This window comes from Dipodomys merriami, unplaced genomic scaffold (genome assembly GCF_024711535.1).
Source record: "Dipodomys merriami isolate MVZ:Mamm:240054 unplaced genomic scaffold, mDipMer1.0.p SCAF_49, whole genome shotgun sequence".
NCBI classification, from domain to species: domain Eukaryota; kingdom Metazoa; phylum Chordata; class Mammalia; order Rodentia; family Heteromyidae; genus Dipodomys; species Dipodomys merriami.
Window position 1 is genome coordinate 10523757 of NW_027206057.1, and position 19573 is coordinate 10543329.

General features: G+C 38.6%; 1 protein-coding gene across 1 annotated transcript in view; it reads right to left on the bottom strand.

The window, feature by feature from the left end:
• Nucleotides 1-833: 833 nt before the first annotated feature.
• Mpp4 (MAGUK p55 scaffold protein 4) overlaps nucleotides 834-19573 on the bottom strand; it is a 36152-nt gene continuing 17412 nt past the window's right edge. Inside the window, exons 13-21 of the mRNA XM_069995853.1 lie at nucleotides 16937-16957; nucleotides 13455-13469; nucleotides 11558-11599; nucleotides 9998-10168; nucleotides 8693-8773; nucleotides 3929-4022; nucleotides 3441-3549; nucleotides 2413-2547; nucleotides 834-1500 (exon numbers count right to left, since the gene is read on the bottom strand). Coding sequence (XP_069851954.1) covers nucleotides 1309-1500; nucleotides 2413-2547; nucleotides 3441-3549; nucleotides 3929-4022; nucleotides 8693-8773; nucleotides 9998-10168; nucleotides 11558-11599; nucleotides 13455-13469; nucleotides 16937-16957 — 860 coding nt within the window. The 3' untranslated portion in view covers nucleotides 834-1308. The remainder of the gene's footprint in view (nucleotides 1501-2412; nucleotides 2548-3440; nucleotides 3550-3928; nucleotides 4023-8692; nucleotides 8774-9997; nucleotides 10169-11557; nucleotides 11600-13454; nucleotides 13470-16936; nucleotides 16958-19573) is intronic.

The window sequence follows — 19573 nt, forward strand, 5'->3', positions numbered from 1 at the left end:
CGCCCCCAGCCCGGCTCCGACCCCGCCTCCTCGCGGCCTCCGCCCCCAGCCGGGTCCCCAGCCCCGCCTCCGCCTGCACGCGGTCTCCGTCCCCGGCCGGGTCTCCGGCCCCGCCTGAGCCCCCGGAGAGTCCGGGCCGGCTCTCCGCCGCTGCCGAGCCCCGCCTCGGCCTCTCCGCCGCCGCCTCGCGTTCCTGGGCTGGGTGCTTTCCTTGTAGGGCAGCTTTCCGTGAGGGCCGCCGGGTGCTCGCCCTTTCCCTCCAGGTGCTCAGCCTCCATCCCACAAGTTAAGTTAGGAGAGCCTTTCCACGGAGAACTACAACCCAAATTCGGAGTAATCACTAAAAACCACTTGATTTGGGGGGGGGGTGTTTAAAAAAGCTTGTTCACTTTACGAACTACAAGTATTTCTGAATCGTGCACACTTCTAGAGTTATGCAGGTGTAGAAGCGATGCAGAAATGGGGGGCAGGGTGGGGGGACCCCGAGTGCGGGAAAAGGGAAAAAGGGCTTTGGGTAACATGCTCGTTTTGTTGCCTGCTCGCATGCAGGTCTCTTCCAGGTCGAGGCCAGTGCCCTTTCCTAATTTTGGTGTACACATAGATAATGGCTTTTAGGAAAATTATTGTTAGACTTGATTTTTTTTTTTACTTGTAGCCCCTAAAAAGACAATATTATTCCTATAGGTGTGAAATATGCATGTTAACTTTTCTTTTGCTGAGATGGTTAGGCACTTTTTGTAGAAAGAAATTTCACAAAATAGAAAAAAAAAGTTTCTGAAGTTCTATACTGCTTGTTTTATTTAAGAAAGCATTCTTACCTGAATCTTATAAAGACCATATGAAATCTACGAAAAGTTCTCATAGGTTCAGTGAGTTAACATTGTTCATAGTCTTTTATGTAAGGTAAAAGGAGCGAGTTTTGCCTAAAAGTCAAATCGATAAATTCCATATAACTGTACAATACCATTTATAACCATATAATTTTTTAACAAATTTCAAATTTTTAGCTGGGTGCCCATGGCTCACACTAGTAATCTTAGTTACTCTGGAGACTGAGATCCAGAGGACCACAGTCCACAAACCAGCTCAAGTAGAAAAGTTAAGAGATTACAAAAGTTGGAGGTATGGATCGAATGGTAGAGCTCCAGCTGTGCAAAAAAACCCAACTCTGGCAATAATTATTTTCAAAATAGAAAAATTAATAAATAGTACTTTGTAAGTTGCACACATTATAGTGGATCAAATACTGTTTTAAATTGCAGCTATCCAGATCTTTGTAGCCAGGGCAATGTTAAGCAGAAGAACAGATTAAGACTGTGTATCAGAAGAAACCCATATTGTTGGTACCCACTGAGGCTCTTCCTGAGCATTTTGTATGGCAGACAACAACTGGGCACATGCATCTTGCAAGTTGTCATTCACAATGACATGATCAAAGAACTGACCAAACTGAATCTCCATCTTTTGGGCTATCTCTCCCATTTCTTGTAGGTCTTCATCCTTCAGGAGAAATAAAATAGAGATGCCAAGGACTTAGCGAGACAAATGGAAAAGTAACCCAGTCTGTTGTGCTTGCACATTCAGGTGTGGAGCTTGTTATAAAAGCAATTTGGTCAGCCCCAAAGTGCACACTTGTAATCCTAGCTACTCAGGTGGCTTGAGACTTGGAGGATCTCTGTTTGAAGCCAGGTTGGGAAGAGAAATTTTGGAGACTCCACCTCTTAGTAACTAGCATGGAAGTAGACTTCCATGGCCCTGAATTCAAGCTCATGGTCCAGAATAAGAACAACAACAACAAAATGTGAGTCAAATATGTTTCACTTTTAGACAGGGTCTCCTCTGTAGCTGAAGCTGACCTGGAAATTGTGAGCCTCCTGCCTTTGCCTCTGAGTGCTGGAATTACGAGTATGTACCACAAAGCACAGCTAAACAGCTTCTATTAAACTACAAAACTTACATTTCAACCTGTAATCTTTCTCCAAGTGTCTCTGATCAGTTTTGTAAGATTTGTAATAGTTTGTATAATAGTCTGTCATTACCTAAACACTTGAAGCTCTCAACCACGTATAGCATAAAGCCAAAGGAAAAAATCACCAGCTTAAATAAAACAATTCCAGATGAGCATATTAATTAATCTGATTAGGAATGACATTACTTGGCAGATAGCAAATAGCCACCTTCAACATGAGGATGGTGTGATAGAGTTATCATTAGAGACAAAATTACATTATTTAAGTTCCTGTGAAAATAATTTTTAAGTCAAACCATTCATTGAAATGCTTTTAGGGAGAGAGTGAAAGAAGCAGTGAAGTAGACAATGAGATCCAAGGTCCTTAGCTCAGCCCAATCTGACCTGGATTTCCCCAGCCTGGCCAGTATGAAAGCAATAAGATGATTTTGTCCTTTATCTACCTTGAACTTCATGTCCACAAAGTAGTCGGTAATAATCTTAGCATTTTTCCGAGATTGTTTCATACAACTTAGATTAGATGGCTTTATAAATATGACATAGGGCTTCAGTTCATTAGTCCGAGCCACTTGAATATCCTACAGGGAAATATTAAATATTCATTTAAAAGCAGAAGTACTACCTAGAGTCATCATGAATGTTCTCAAATTTTCTAAAGCCAGAAATGAGCAGTTGCATTTTAGTAAGAGTATAGTCTTATGTATCCCAACAATTCCATCATAAAAAATGTTTTAATAATAAAAGGTAGGGCGCTTAAAATTAGGCTTAAATCCAGGCTCTTTTTTCTAGCTCTAATTATTAAAATCTAACTAGCAAATAAGTCCTATCCATAACATAAACTATCTGAGAGGAGACACTCCAGTGCATAATACCTTACAACAAAGGCAAAACTAGAAACTCAAGATAGAAACTCTATTTCACTCCCACTCCCTCTCTTTCTGCCATTACTTCACATTAGATACTACTGCCATTTTCACACTGATCACAGGCCTTGACCCAAGGAGAATATAGCTCTCTTCTTACAATTCCCTTTAGCACACAAAGTATACATTTTGAATGACTAAAGAACATTGATCATAAAAACTGGGCCTAGCTGAGCACTAATGGTTCATGCCTATAATCCTAGCTACTCAGGAGGAGGCTGAGATCTGAGAATCGAGGTTCAAAGCCAGCTGCTGCAGGAAAGTCCATGAAACTGTTATCAGCAATTAACCACCAGAAAACTGGAAATGGCTCTGTGGCTCAAAATGGTAGAGCACCTAGTTCTGGTTTTGTGTCTGAGGAGCAGACTCCCTCACCAACTCAAAACAAAATGTTAGCAACTGACACTACAAGTAACAACCTGGCTCTGGGACATGAGAAGTGGTCTTATTCTTCAAAAGGTTACAATACAGTGTCTTGGCACATGAACAACAGGTTGACATGTACTCATGACTAGGAAGAGATGAGAAACATTCCACCACAGACCCACCTGAGGCTCCAAGTCCATGACACAGATCTTTCCTTTATCAAGGACTGCCTGAACAGCATCCACACTAGTACCATACAGGTGGCCTTTGTACTCACCATACTCCAGCATCCTGCCAGGACAAAAGAAACAAAAATTCTTTCTACAAGTGAAATATTAATCATAGTTACATGAAGGCAAATGCCAATAGAACTGAATTTAAATAGACTTTTGCTAGTATAAATGGATATTCAGCAGTAGAAACAAATATATTGGGAGACCTAAGACATAGCTACTTCCTTAAATCCTCTTAAGCTTGCAGCTCAATTCTGCTCCCTTTCCAAACTCAATGAATTGTTATACCAGTGTAGCAACATATGCTTCTTGCATAACTCTCCAGAAAGAAGAGGAATTAAACCACCACCAGAAGCTTTAGAAAGTCCATAAAAATGGAGGTTATTTTGTAGGTCAAATAACCTTAGGCAAAAATTAGCTTTTATACTAGACCTTACCTGTGACTATATATGAGGCTTTCAAATTCTTCCTTTGACACATAGTGATACTCACGTCCATTCACTTCATAACTCTTTGGGGAACGAGTAGTGTCTGTCAAAAAAAGGGGGGGATAATGAAAAGTTTCAGTGTCTTCAAAATGTTTAGACTTGTTACCAATATGCATTTGGATAAAGAAGCCCAATCAGAACAAATAAATGAATCCATACACAGGTAAATGCTAGGACCAAAAAGTGGAATACTGAATTGATTATAAGAAAGTGGAAGTTATCAAAATCAGTCAATCTGTAAATCTTGATTGATTGTTCATAGTGTGGAAACAAATGTTTTCAAGCCAACATAAGGAGCTCTAAAGAACACATTCTATTACTTCTAAGCAGACAATACTGAATTGTATGTGATCCCTAACTAAGATGCCTGTATGCTCACATGTGGCAACACCAACAATATTGTTTATATAGACAATGCATTTCTGACTTCAGTCTCTGAACTTCTAGCGAGGTAAAATGTTGTCCCATATTTTTACTGAGGAGTAACTGATGCTTCTGGAGTGTAACTAACTTGATCACATTCTTAAGATCAATGAAGAGCAAAGCTAAAACTAGAGTCTACCGGTTGTGCTTCTTTCCCAGGGATGGGGAATGTGTGGCTCACAGGCCAGATGATGTCTAAGAAATTACGTAGTACACAAGAGAACATATGCTCCTCCAATGCTGTTGGCTGCTGGTGGTCATCTGCTTGTACTGACAGGTTTTTTTTTGCTTTTTTGGGTCCAGTCATGGGGCCTGAACTCTGGGCCTGGGCGCTGTCCCTCAGCTCTTCAGCTCAGTGCTAGCACTCTACTACTGGAGCTACAGTGCCACTTCTAGCTTTTTTCTTTTTTGCTTATGTGGTGCTGAGGAATCGAACCCAGGGCCTCATGCATGCAAGCGTTCTACCACTGAGCCACCTTCCCAGCCCATATTGACAGTTTTATATTGCCCTCATCTGATGTTATAAATAACCAAATTACCCTGATCTAGAGTAATATTTTTTACTATATCAAATCTGATTGTCTCAGATATGAAATAGAGACAGCCCATGACAATCTGCAGTCTTTCCTAGATGAATCAATACCCTAGTTGAGGTGATGATGAGTTTTGGATATTATCAAGATCTTGGCCAATCCTAGGCAGGTTCTGGTGGCTCATGCCTGTCTGTAATCTTACCTACTGAGAGGCTGAGACCTGGAGTACCAATGTTTGATGCTAGCCATGGCAGACGAGTTTTTGAAACTGTATCTTGAATTAACCCACAAAATACTAGACTGGAGCCATGACTCAAGTAGTAGAGCTCCAGCCATAAGCAACCTGAGCAAGCACCTGGCCACCCGAGTTCTGGGAAAACAAAACCAAACAAACAACAGGAAAAAAAACATCCAAACAACAGAAAAAAAAAAAAAACCTTTGGCCAATCCATATAACTTTCAATCTGATTTTCTGATAGGGCCATTTTAATTATAAACTCTTTAATTTCACCAAATACCTAAAAGCGACTTGTCTATCGTCTGCATATATTTATTCAGCTAGTACATAGCACCTACTATGTATCTACTATGTTAGGTTCTTAGAACTCAAAGAAGAAAAATGCACAATTCTAACTCTGTATCCTACATGCTGCAAAGCATACCCATTAGTCTCTGCTATAGCAATTGTCCCTTATTTATTAAAAAGAAAAGTTCTGAAGCCTGGTGCCAGTGGCTCACACCTGTAATCTTAGCTGCTCAGGAGGCTGAGATCTGAGGTTCGAGTTTCAAAGCCAGCCCCAGCAGGAAAATTCCTGAGACTCTTTTTGTTTTTGTTTTTGTTTTTGTTTTTTGTTTTGGTCGGTCATGGGGCTTGAACTCTGGGCTTGGGCGCTGTCGCTGCACTCTTCAGCTCAAGGCGAGCTCTCTACCACTTGAGCCACAGTGCCACTTCTGGTTTTCTAGTGGTTTATTGGAGATAAGAGTCTCACGGACTTTCCTGCCTGGGCTGGCTTTGGACTGCGATCCTCAGATCTCAGCCTCCTGAGTAGCTAGGATTACAGGCGTGAGCCACCAGTGCCTGGCTTCTCAGACTCTTGTCTCCAATTAACCACCAGAAAACTGGAAGTAGCACTGTGGCTCAAGTGGCAGAGCACTTGTCTTGAGCTGAAGAGCTCAGATATAACTCCCAGGCCCAGAGTTCAAGCCCCACGACCAACCAAAAAAAAAAAAAGTTCTGTATTTTCATTTGACAAAACTTAAGAATGAAATAGACCAACATCTGATGATGTCAACACATGGAAATGCCCAACTAGGAGCCTGATACAGGCCCCACATGATCAAGGAATTAATCTTCAAGGGCTCAAATACCAATTCTTTTTGGTGGTACAAGGGTTTGAACTCAGTGACTGTCTAGTATTCACAAAGCTCTGTATCTAATCCCCAGCACAAAAATGAAAACAAATGAAAGAAGCAAAAATAAACACTTAAAAAAATCTCTCTTTGAAGGGGGGCTATCTGAGCCTCTTAAAATAATTTTGTGTCTGTGGGTATTTTGCTTTGACCAGACTACTGAGAAACTGTGGCTTCTTTTGTAGCTTTTATATTTGAAATGAGTGCCTGTTCTTTTGCATATGAAGACATTACTTCAGGAAGCAGAGCTTATAGGATGAGATCAAGAAATAACATTGCTAGTCTTCCATGGCATCCTTTGAGGCAAGGTCTTCTCTTGCCACTGGATGAAAATCTAGCAACTTCAATGACTCTTCTGGTTATTCCTAAATTTAATTTTTAAAAATGTCATCATTCATGTCATAATTACTTTTTCATCATCGGGACTCCATTAAGTAATTAAAATTCCAATCCCATGTAATAATCAGAATTATGAACTGTATTTATATTGGACTTCACACCTCTGTTCAGACTTGCTGTACCCAGGGAAGACAGAAGTTAGAGAAGCTGGATTGGGACAGGGAGTAGGACTCAATTTTCTTTCTGGTCATTCATTTCTACTGCTCCTAAGTGAAGATGTAGCTCCGTAGATCAGTGGTAGAGTGCTTGTCCAGCATAAGTAAGGCCCCAGGCTTGATGCCCAGTTACCATACAACAACAAAAGCAAAACAACTCCCCCCAAATACATTTCTATTGCTAGTGTTCTCTCTCCATGGTTAGAGTTCAGAGGGAAGCAGGAAGTTCTGAGTTGCCTGATACCAAGGCTACTGCTGGCTTCCTTTGACTTGACAGATTAAAAAAAAAAATCTGGCTCTTTCTCTCTTAGATGAGATGGGTTATTTTGTAAACCCTACTATCCACCATCATCACAAACAATAACTGGGTTTCTCAAATTCAAGCTCTGTTTCTGCAAGACCTTGGTGATTCCTTCCAGATCCAGATGTATTTTGGGGTCTACTTTTGGCTTTCTACTGAGATTTCCTCTTGGGTAGGTGCCAAGATAAACTCTTGACTGACTTTTACATATGTTATCTCTTGTCCTGCTGTGACAGACTACTGCCATTGGCCACTTACTTTCTGGAAGCTTTTGTCCTTTAGATTGTCCAAGTACAATCCTGACACCAGTCTCTTGTGTCCCCTAAATGCAGGGAATACATATGAAGATCAAAACTCCCCCCTCTTATACTGAAGGGAAGAAGAAGCAGCCATATCTGCATGCTGTTCCCAACCCCATTGGCTCAGAAGTGACCCATATCATGGCTTTATTCAAGAAAAGTCTCCTTAAATCTCCCATTAACCTTCTCAGCTATTTCAAATGCTGACATGTGTGAGGTACTTACCTAATTCTCATATTCCTTATTTAAATATTTTCATTTAATGCCTCAGTCAAAGTTTGAACCTCCTTTTACACATATTAGAGGTCAGATATTATAGACCTTTCATTTTCTTTTTTTTAATTAAATTTGATTTGATTGCAAGGGTGATGTCAGAGGGATTACAGTTACATGAGTAAGGTAATGAGTATATTTCTTATTGAACATTGTTACTCCCCAAACCTTCTATTTTCTTGAAATTAGGAATTGTATCTCAAGTCTTTATCTTCCCTACTTTTACAATACAGGTGTTATTAGAGTACTTTGTATTTTTTCTCTGAAGGATTATTCCAATAATTAATTCCAATAAGCAAATAACAATACCTTACATTTTTAGGATTGTAGTTCTCTAGTATCTTAAAGTTTAAACACACACACACACACATACACACACACACACACACACACACACACACACACACACACCTCTAAGTGTTTAAAATTTGGTGAGTGCAGAGAAAAATAAGGAAGATTATGTCTTGGTAGTTGAAAGGAGTCTTTGATAAAAGGCAATTAGAAAACATGACTTTTAAAAAGCCTCTATATATTGAATAATCTTATTCATAAATTTACTTAAAATTTTATATGTAAATTTTAAAATAACACTATAGTCAAGTACAATGCCAGAAAAACAGTATTAAAGGAATGTTAGCCATTATTGCTAAACATTATATTTCTTGAATGGTCATGTGTATGATTATTAAGATGGGAAAAAGGCAAAGTCACCTTTCTAAAGCCTAATTGAGTATATGTGGGTAAGTCAGTTTTCTTTATTTGATAAATATAGTTAGAAATATTTAGGGATTATCCCTTATATCTTATACTTTTACAAGAAAGGTAGTATGACATAATTTCATAAAGGAAGTACATTTCAAGGGGAAAGTAAAGTTTTAACAAAGCATGAACCTCTATGAAAGAAAAATTAACATACATACGTGGCACAGCACTTTGATAATAGTTGGGATTGAATTCAATAAGTTGTCTTCTCAGTTCATTGACTCCAACACCAGAAGGTCCTAAACCAAAGCAATCACAAGCAGTAATCATTAGATGTGGAAATATAATCCTATGGTAAAATCATCATTTCAGTTATTCATTGAGAACAAATGTTTTTAGGGAAATCACTATGATATTCCTTCTTGTGAACTGGAACAGCAACAGAAAACTCTTGGGGATTTTTCTAGTGACTCATGGAATAACCCACACTGCTCCAACTTTCAGAGGCAAAGTAGGGTCATTGTAGAACTCTGTCGCCTTCAGAAAACTTTATCCAATGTTGGATGCTACAAGACTGCTAGTCTCATTTCAGATAATCTGAAACATCCTGCCTTTCTTCTTCAAATGAAATTGCTATGGAGACACAATCAGAAGGCAAATTGATGATAACTGTCCTGGGATTTACAGAATTTGGGGTCACATTTTTGATGGGCTGGATGAGTGGGCATCCTGTGTGTAATCTGAAGCCAAGCCTGACTTCACAGGCATAGAACCTAAGTAGTAATGTAAGGACCATGCTCAGAGATGATACTGGGCTTAGATGAATGCTCTGCTGTTCTACCTTTGAGCAAAGAGCCTTATATTTTCATTTTTCAACAGGTGCTGCAAATATCAGAGCTGGTTCTGGCTGCCAAACATGTTCTACCCTGGGACACCTGCCTGGTTCACAGCTGAACAGACCACCAGGATGGTAGTCAATGTAAGGAAGGGTATACTAACAAAGGACCAACTTTGTAGATCTTGATCACAAAATCAGATCACCTCAGCTCAATATTGCTCTGTCCCTTGGCACTAAGGGTATATGCAATGGGACAGTGGCTGAAGTGTCTACATGGTAAGTTTTGGGTCCTGAGTTCAAACCCCAGTACCAATGCAAAAAATAGAAGAAAAAAACAATATTAAGATACTTTTTTAAAGGAGATGGCTACAACTTTCTTAGAGAAATGAATTATAAGGATTTGTTTTCCTAATACAGACTAATGATCCAGTCTGAGAGTATACTATGAGTCTAGAACAAATTCTTAACAGGCAGAACCTTATCAGTTATAACCGCAGCAAATAGCAACTTGTTATTATACAAGTTCATACATGCCATGGCATATCACATTTAATTGTATACTTTTTAAAAGGTAATTATACAGAAGTCCATAAAGGGTCTTACTTTTGCTACAACTCCCAATGCAAGACAACTAAATCTATGACAGCTTGCCAAAGAAGAGCAGACAGTGCACACCGGGACGTACCGACCAGCACTATGAGTCGGTGCTTGTCCGAGGGGTGCCGCTGGCATCTTACCACCTCCTCATAGGGGGCCCCCACTGCACTGCAGCAGCTCCCTGCATGGCACACGCTAGCATGCAGCTGTCTGAGGTGAGACTTCCTGCGGCAGAGGCGCATGCTGCGGCGGAAACCAGCTGGGGAGGGTGCAAACACAAAGACAGTAAGATCCAGCACAGATGCTTTCTTGCTGCAAGTCTGATCAAGCATGTAGTGCCTGTGACCCTAGAGTGCTCATTCATATAATAGTCTTGTTTGGGTGGTAAAACTCTCAGGCCAAGCATGAGGGCCTGAGTTCAATTCTCAGTACTGCTACAAAAAACAAAAGCAAATGTATATAAATATAAAAAATACATAAACCTACATATACAAATATATACATATAAACAAACATATATATGTCTATCTGAAATTAGAAGATTAAAAAAGTATATCAAGGGAAAGCAGAAGAAGTTACATCCATTATATGCCAGGGTTGCTGGAATGCAGTGGTCAACTAATTCAAGTCTATCTTCTTATAACTCCATTAGCATTGAGAGAGAAGATATCAAGATAAACAGCAAAACTAAATGCGTAGGAAAAGAATAAATGAACAGAGAATGACCATGAGTTTACACAAATATCCACACTATGACTCGCTACTACAGGATTCATTGTAGCCTGCATGCTCCATATCTGTAACTCCCTTCTCTGGCTTTTTATCATCTTTCATATGTTTGCCTTTATTGTAGCAGCCAACAGCCCCTTTGTTAGATGGGCCAACAATTACTGAGCTTGGCACAGTGTTGGAGCACAAGTGAGATGAGAGAACATCTCTGTCGAGGTTGTGAGATGTCTCTCTGGGTCTGACCAGTACTGGGCCTCCACTGTGCCCTACACACATACCCTCCTGACTCCACTCAGGCTTTTGCAGCTGCTTCTCCCACTCAGCCTTACCTAAGGGTTTCCTCCACTGCTTAACTTTATCTAATGGCTTTATCTATTCTGGAAGCAATGCATAACGGTGGCCACTGGTATTTTTAAAGCTCTCCCATCCACCCTATGGTGCATCCACATTTGGGATCCAATGTTCCAATTTCCTAACTGTAGCTCAGTTGTTTTCTCCTGCCTCATGAAAAAGGAGGTCCAGAGAGCTTTAAATGGCAGATGCTTTTCCATTAAGAAAACTCTCCCCAGGTGAGATGAAGTGGTCATAAAAGATGAGTTTAATAACTTAAAAAATTATATCATTAGAGTATGATAAATAGGAAACAGAAACTTCTGGCAGAAAATCAAAAGATTGAGCTTTGACAAATAATTAAGAGCTATTCAGTAAATATGGAAATAATCAATAGATTATTGATTATTATTAACTGAAACAAATAATCAATAGATGATATTATTGCCAAGACAGAAGCAGACATAGAAAAACCAGGATAAGGAACTAGTTTGGAAATATTCAATAACAAAGAAAGATTTCATCAGGGCATAAGGCTAGGATGAATATCACTTAACAGGCTAACAAAAATTCACCCACAATCACTTACCAATAAAGAACTTCTGCCCATAGCCAACAAATTCGTCCTTATCTGTAACACAGAGAATGGCAGAAACAGAATATGTAAGAGCAGAGAGAATGAATATGTTAAGTCATCTTTACATTATTTATCCTTGGATGTCTTATTAAGATTGTTCTCAACACAATTATTGATTAAAACAAACAAGACTATCATCTTGTGCATCTTAGTCCTTACTGTATAGTGTTAATTTAATCATTCTTTTTCATTAAATTTGGATTTGATGCTATTAAAAAAAAAGATTGTTCTCAGCAGCCAAGTATGGTTGTTCACACCTATAATCCTAGATACTTGGGAAATAGAGATGGAGGATCACAGTTGAAGCCTAGCCCAAATGAAAAAGTTCAAGAGCCTCCATCTCAACCAATGGTTTGGCATAGTGTTGCATACATGTCAGCCTGTGTTAGCCCAAGTAAAAGTGAGACCCTACCTCAGAAACAACAAATGTACTAGGCTCTGGTGGCCCATGCCTGTAATCCTAGTTACTCAGGAGGTTGAGATCTGAGGATCATGGTTTGAAGCCAGGCCAGACAGGAAAGTCTGTGAGATTCATATCACCAACTAACCAGAAGTGGAGCTGTGGCTCAAAGTAATAGAGTGATAGCCTTCAGTAAAAAAGCTCAAGCCCTGAGTTCAAGCCCCGCACTAACAAAAATATGCAAAAGGGGCATGAGATGAGGAGGTCAAGTGATAACACATCTGCTACGCAAGCAAGAGGCTCTCGGTTTAATCTCTAATATCATCTTCCCTGCTCAAAAAACATTATCAGCACTTTCCATCCTATTATTACCCAACAAACTACAGATACTTTGCAGAACTTCATTATACTAAATGATTTCTGTCCAGTGTGGTTGACTGCAAGAAACTTCTATAGATTTGTTTAAAGTTATAAGAAAGAAGGCAGGAGTGGTGGTACACACCTATAATCCCAGCACTCAGGAAACTGAGGCAGAAAGACCAGCTGAGTCTGAGACCATCTGAACTATCTACACTATGTACACAATGAGACTCTGTCACCAAAAAAAAAGGAAAAAAAAAAACCACAGAAAAGATACTGAGTCACAATAAAAAACTGGGTGCATTTTTAAACACACCCAAGAAAACTTATTTTAAATAAATAGAAACTGGTGTTGGCTTTAACTTGCAGATATAGTGTGCTCTTGAAAGCCCTAGTTAATCAGTTTGCTAGATATATTTATTCTTTGGCAGCCAATTGTTTCTGGGTGTCCTGGGGCTTCAACTCTGGGCCTGGACACTATCCCTCAGCTCTTCAGTTAAAGGTGAGTGCTCTACTGCTTGAGTCACAGCACTACTTCTGGTTTTCTGGTAGTTTATTGGAGGTGGACTTTCCTGCCTATGATTGTCTTTGAACCGTGATCCTCAGATCTCAGCTTCCTGAGTAGGTAGATTTACAGGCATGAGTCACTGGCACCCAGCCAGATTGTTTTATTCTTACTATGTCAGTTATCATTTTTACAACTGTTCTGATCATTGATATAAGAAGAACATTTGTTCATATGATGATCAGATATATAAAATTGTTTTTTCTTAACCTTATTTAAACAATGCATTTTTTAAAACAGAAAACATCTGTATCTATTCCATCTTCTGGTAAGTAAGCATATTTTCTCACTGAGGTATGTCAATAAGTTTAAATACAAATGTCTCCCAAGTTACATATGTGTAAAGTAGAATTACTTTCCTTATACATTTAAAATACGTTCTATGAAACTGAACATTTATTTAATCATTGATTTCACCCTGAAAGTACCATCTCTTCCTCTTGAAAGTTTTTCTGTCAAGTTATTGCTGAAAGACCTTAAATAGTTCGATCTGGTACAGTTAGGAAATAAAAATGGAAAATTACCTTCGGATAGTTCCTCTGGATATATGGTCAAGTACAGACAAAAACATGAAAAAGTTAAGCCGTTGAGAAGATCAAATTAGTAATCAAATATATGTCAAGATACTCCCATCACCATTAGCAAAGATTGTGAGTTGGGTATAATTTGGCAAGGCAAATGACTGTGTCATTGGAAACCGAGAAATCTAGTTGGCCTGACTCTGCTGCTAGAAGCAGTATTTGTTTTTCCTATATATTACCTATCAAAACTTTCCCTGAATGTACTTTTTTTAAATGTCCCATTGATTAGCACAAAATAGGTCTTGAAACAGAAGTTGCAAGGCAATGGATTGTACCTTCATTCCTCCCCACAGGCCATATTGCTGTGTTCTCTGAAGGGGAGGAAGGGGTGGGATAGATGCCAGGCAGTGGGGCAGATGCTGCAGTAGTCTCCCATCTAAGCCTCTTCATTCCTGAGTCCTGGCTAGGTCCGTCTAACCTCACACACACTTCCATCTCCAGCAGGCCCATTAAGAACAAGGGCATCTGAGCCCTAAACACATTGTTTGAGGGGTTTGGGGGTTTTGTTTTTGTTTTGTTGTTGTTACATTTTGTAACAACCATATTTTCTGGGTTTTGTCCAGGTTCTTCCTGACTAGACTACACATCACCTCCTAGAGAAACTCAAAAAGGTTACTTTATACTTCATTCAATGCGGAGAGAGAAACAAAAGATCCTTAACAGCCTGCTAAGTGGTCTGAGTAACAAGAGAAAGTGTGAATGACTGCCAAGGGTTATCTATTTGGAAAATATGCCAACTGGGTGCTAACTGCTCCTTAATTGAGCTCCTAAGAGAGCCAGAAAGTTCTTGAGAGTTCTCACTCTTTCAACTGAGAACCAGGAAGTAGGGCTGCCTCACCATAGTTAAGGGCTGGACCAGGTGCTGGCCACCCTAAGGAGCAAGATAACACTCATGGAGCACTTACTGTTGTGCTTGGTTCCATCCTAAGCACTTGGCTTATGTAAATTATTGTTTCCATTTTAGAGATTTGAGACATAAAGGTCAAAAGGCTAAGAAAGTGTCAGAAGGCTCACGTGAAAAGGGCCAACACTGATACCTGGATAATGTGGCACAAATCCCTGACCTTACCCGTATTACATCACACTGCCTTTCTTTTCTCAAACCTTTCAAACAACTGAGCCTCAGACACAGCTGTAGTTGTATGGAGTGGTTTTCCAGTATAATAATGAACAGAATAAAGAAGAATGAGTATAATAGAGGAATTAAAATGAAGCTAACTGCAAATATAACACCAAGTGTAGATCATTAAATTACCCCTAATAGGCCAAGCATCTAATGGAAAATCGGAATTTGGAAACAATATAAGTAGAAAGTAGTTCTCAACTCCATCTGTCTTAATATTATCTTTTTAGAACTAGTATTCATAGCAATCTTTCTAATACTATTTGTTTTGGTTGGTCGTGGGACTTGAACTCTGGGCTTAGGCGCTGTCCCTGAGCTCCTCAGCTCCACCACTTGAGCCACAGCGCCACTTCCCATTTTCTAGTGATTAATTGGAAATAAGAGTCTCATGGACTTTTCCTGGCTTTGAACCACAATCCTCAGATCTCAGCCTCCTGAGTAGCTTGGATTACAGGTGTGAGCCACCGGCACCCGACTCTAATATTAGTAAATTAATTCATAGGTGATATACCATTCATGTAATTTTAAAAAATCAGTAATTTAAAAAATCAATATAATGTTCTAACTATAATATAAAGAAAAAATAAAAAATAATTCATTTCTATTTAAAATATATATACATTATATATACTATATATATAGTATATCTATCTATCTATTTATAGATAGATAGATATAGTATATTGAACTTGGTATATATAATATATATACACACACTGAGTTCAATTCCTCAGTACCACATAAACAGAAAAAGCCTGAAGTGGTACTGTGGCTCAAGTGGTAAAGTGCTAGCCTTGAGCAAAAGAAGCTCCAGGACAGTGCCCAGGCCTAAGTTCAAGCCCCAGGACTTGCAAAAATTAAAAAAATATATATCAAAACATAAAATTGGGGGTATGACTATTTTGGAAAATATAAACAACTATTGCATGTTTATTTCTATCAACTTAAATGAAAAGACCATAGAAAAGGCCATGAGAAAAATTAGAACATTTTCCTTATAGAATATACATACACACACACACACACACACACACACACACACACACACACACACACACATATACACAGAATAACAAAGGGAATAGGTGGACACTAAAATAAGAATTGTTTTTCTAAGTAATGATAGACCAAATTTACTTGTATACAGTAAAAAAAAAGGGAAATTGCTTTAATCAAAGTAGGAATAATTTGCCAAATAAATTCAAGATTAATAAAATGGAGAAAATGAAGATAAGGAAATGTTAACATGCACCAACAGATTACCAGTTTGTTTGTTTGTTGGTGTTTTTTTCTTTTTTGTTTGTTTGTTTTTGTGCTAGTCCTGGGGCTTGAACTCAGGGTGAGTCAATGTCCTTGAGCTTTTTTGTACAGAGCTACAACTTTACCACTTGAGTCATAACTCCATTTTTGGCTTTCTCATGGTTACTGAAGATAAGAGTCTTTACCGACTTTCCTACAGGGATGGCTTTAAACTATGATCCTTAGATTTCAGGCTCCTGAGTAGCTAGGATCAGAGGTATGAGCCACTAGCACCCAGATGTGTTTTTCTTTTTTAAACCACTCTGTAGGACCTATTTTATTACTCATGATATCAACATTATTTTGAGGAATAGATATTTCATATTTACTAGATGTCATCAATAATAACAATGTATTAAAGAAGAAGAAAACAGATTCAGTATAGATGCCACATTTTCCATTGGATTCATTATCCATGTGGAGTCTACAGAATGTGTCAATAAGGTATTTGAACATTCTGTTCGAATGTCTCCCTCCAGAATAGACTTTTTTTTGTTAGATCTTGTGAAAACTTATATCACTATGGTGTAAGAAGAGACACCTCTTCATTGTCAGGGTGGTTGCATACAGTGTAAGATGCCTGGCATTTCTGATACTACCAGTTAAAGGCTGGTAGTGCCCCAATCTATGAAATAATCCTGTCAACCTCTATAGTGCTCCAAAATGCCCCCTTGGGGACAATTTTGACTCTAGGAGAAGCACAGATTAGTTGAAATCTATAATAGCTCAGAACTCTACTGTTAATTCATTTTTAAATAAATGTTATATGTATATGTAAGGTTTGCAACATGATGTTATGGAGGCACATATAGATAGTAAAATGGTTACTATAGTGAAGTAAATTAAAATAGCTTTCATCCAATATGGTTTTTACTTTTACTATTATTTTACTATTGCATTTGAATAATTAGTATATCATAGCCCTAGATATGTGTTTAAGTTATACAAAGTTAGGGAATATACACATTTAAAAATAATTACCAAATACATGTCTAGTACATACCAGATTCAAATGTTTCTTCATCTGTGGTTTTTCAGGAAAGCAAAAAGCAAAAATGTTATTGCATTGCTAAATCAAGTTGACATTTTAGCAGTCTAATTGCCTTTTTCCTTATATCATGGTCAAGTCAGCAGTTTCTCTATGGCCCCTATGAGATACAGTTTCACATAAGCTGGAATGTTATGACAATCAATGATGCAGCATGAATATAAAATACATAAGAAAATGTCATTCATTTCAACAACCTTGAAAAAGAGACTAGAGGGAAGACAAAGTGGATCATCGCAGGGTTACTGACAGATAATTGAGTACAGCATAGCTTTTCTGCTGGATAGCTTGTGGAGGTGGAAGGGTTGCACCCTGCCTGCACAGCTGGGCATCCACAGTAAGGAAGCATGGCAAGAAAGAGCTCATGAATGGCTTGGTTGAGGAAGTCTGTTAAGGTAACTGAGAAAGATCTTATTAGTTGAGACAATTTCTTAAAGAATAAAGAGCTATGCCAGGCACTGATGGCTCACCCCTGTAATCCTAGCTACTCAGGAGGCTGAGATGTAGGGATCACAGCTCAAAGCCAGCCAGGTCAGGAAAGTCCAATTAACCATTAGAAAACTGGACGTGGCATTGTGGCTCAAGAGGTAGAGCAATTGCCTTGAACTGAAGATCTCAGGGACAGTGCACAGGCCCAAAGTTCAAGCCCCATGACCAACGAAAACAAAAAACAAAAAAAGGAGAGAGAGAATAAGGAACTAGAATTTACATGGACCAACTTGAAATATATGGGGATTATTATGTATATCCATATACACATCCTTTTATCAGGCAACATTGTATCTAAGTACTGCTCACGTGTTAAATGATATATTTATAAAGCTATTTAATAACACTTCTTATAACAAATAATTGGACATAAGTCATATGTCCACAATTTGGCTTTTTTTTAACCTAAAAGAATCATTTTCAAGATATGTAATTAAAAGGCCAGGAACAGGACAGTGTGTATAGTACAGGTCAAAAGGTTTATGGTTTCATGTTTGGGAACAAAAAGTTGGAGGTGCATCATTGTTTTTGTATGCAGAGAATGTGTCTGGAGGGATACGAGGAGACAGAGACATTTGTTGGTTCCAAAGAGAAAACTGAAGGACCAGCGGTGTGACTCAATGATAAAGCCTTCATGCTGGAGACCCTGGGTTGAATCCCCGATACAAAAAAAAAAAGGAAAATAAGGAAATAGACGAACTTGAATATGCTTTAGTAGTTTTCAAATTTTGAAACATGCAAACATGTTGTTCAATAAAATTTTAATTAAAATTTTAAAAAGAAAGGGAATATTTCCCAAAGTTTTAAAACTAGAAGCCATGCTTAGTAAAATAAACATATTAGAATTTTTCTGCAATTGTTCTGGAAAAATCTATGTGAATCTTTGAAATAATTCTTTGATCTGTAGAAACTAGACCAGCAACTAAAGTCAAGAAAAATTTCATTTGTCAAGCTAACATCTGTGCAACTGCTTTCCCTGATACACAGATTCCTTTGATTCCTCCCTTTGGCAGTATTAAGTATTGAACTCAGAACCTTTTACTTGTTAATCAGGTACCCCGCCATTTGAACCTTGTTCCCTAGTCCTTTTCCCTTTAGTCGGTTTTTCAGATAGGGTCTCACACTTTTGCCCAGGTAGTCCTCACACTATGATCTTTCTGCCTCTGCCTCATGAGTAGCTGAGATGATAGACTAACACTACTACACCTGGATTACTTTTGAGAAAGCATGTCTAACTTTTTCCTGGACTGACCTGTAACTGTAATTCTCCTATCTCTTCTTCCCAAGTAGCTAGGATTACAGGTATACACCATCGTGTCCAATTTGTTCCTAATGACCCTTCTTCCTACTCTTCCTCCTTCCTCTCCTCCTACTCCTCTTCCTGTTCTTCCTCTTCCTTTTCTGTGGTATTGGGGGTTGTATCTAGGGCCTTGAGCTTGCAAGATACACACAAAAATCACTTGAACCATGCCTTTAGCCATTTTTTTCCATTGGTTTTTTTTTCCCACCCCCCCATTGGTTATTTTTGAGGTAGGATTTTACTTCATGCCTGGGCCAACCTGGGCTTTGATTTTCCTACTTGTGCCTCCCTGTGTCACCAGGGATGTGCTTCTCCCATAGCTGGGATAAAAGCCACGTGCAACTATGTTCAGCCATTGAGAGAGATGGAGTTTCAAGAGCTTTTGCCCCAGCTGGCCTCCAATTATGATCTCCATCTCTATCTCCCAACTAAGATTACAGGCTTGAGTCACCAGCTTCCTAGTGAGACTTGATCTAATTGTAGTACCACCATAAATTTGAAAACAAAAGGCCTTTTTTCTAATTCACAAAAGAAATTTAAATACCGAAATATTAAAAGTTTTCATATATTTCTCAAAAATTTGGAACCTACTACCATCTATCTTTACTAAAAATCTACCAGAAGATTGCACCAAACTTAACATTAAAATAATGATATATTTTGGCATAACACTATTCTCTACTGTTCCACAAGGAGCACAAGGGTTTCAGATGAGCACCATCTGAAACACTGATTATTGTAAATTGTTTCTAGATCCTTCACAAGAGGCTATTTTCTAGAATATTCTCCTAGGCTAGCCTAGG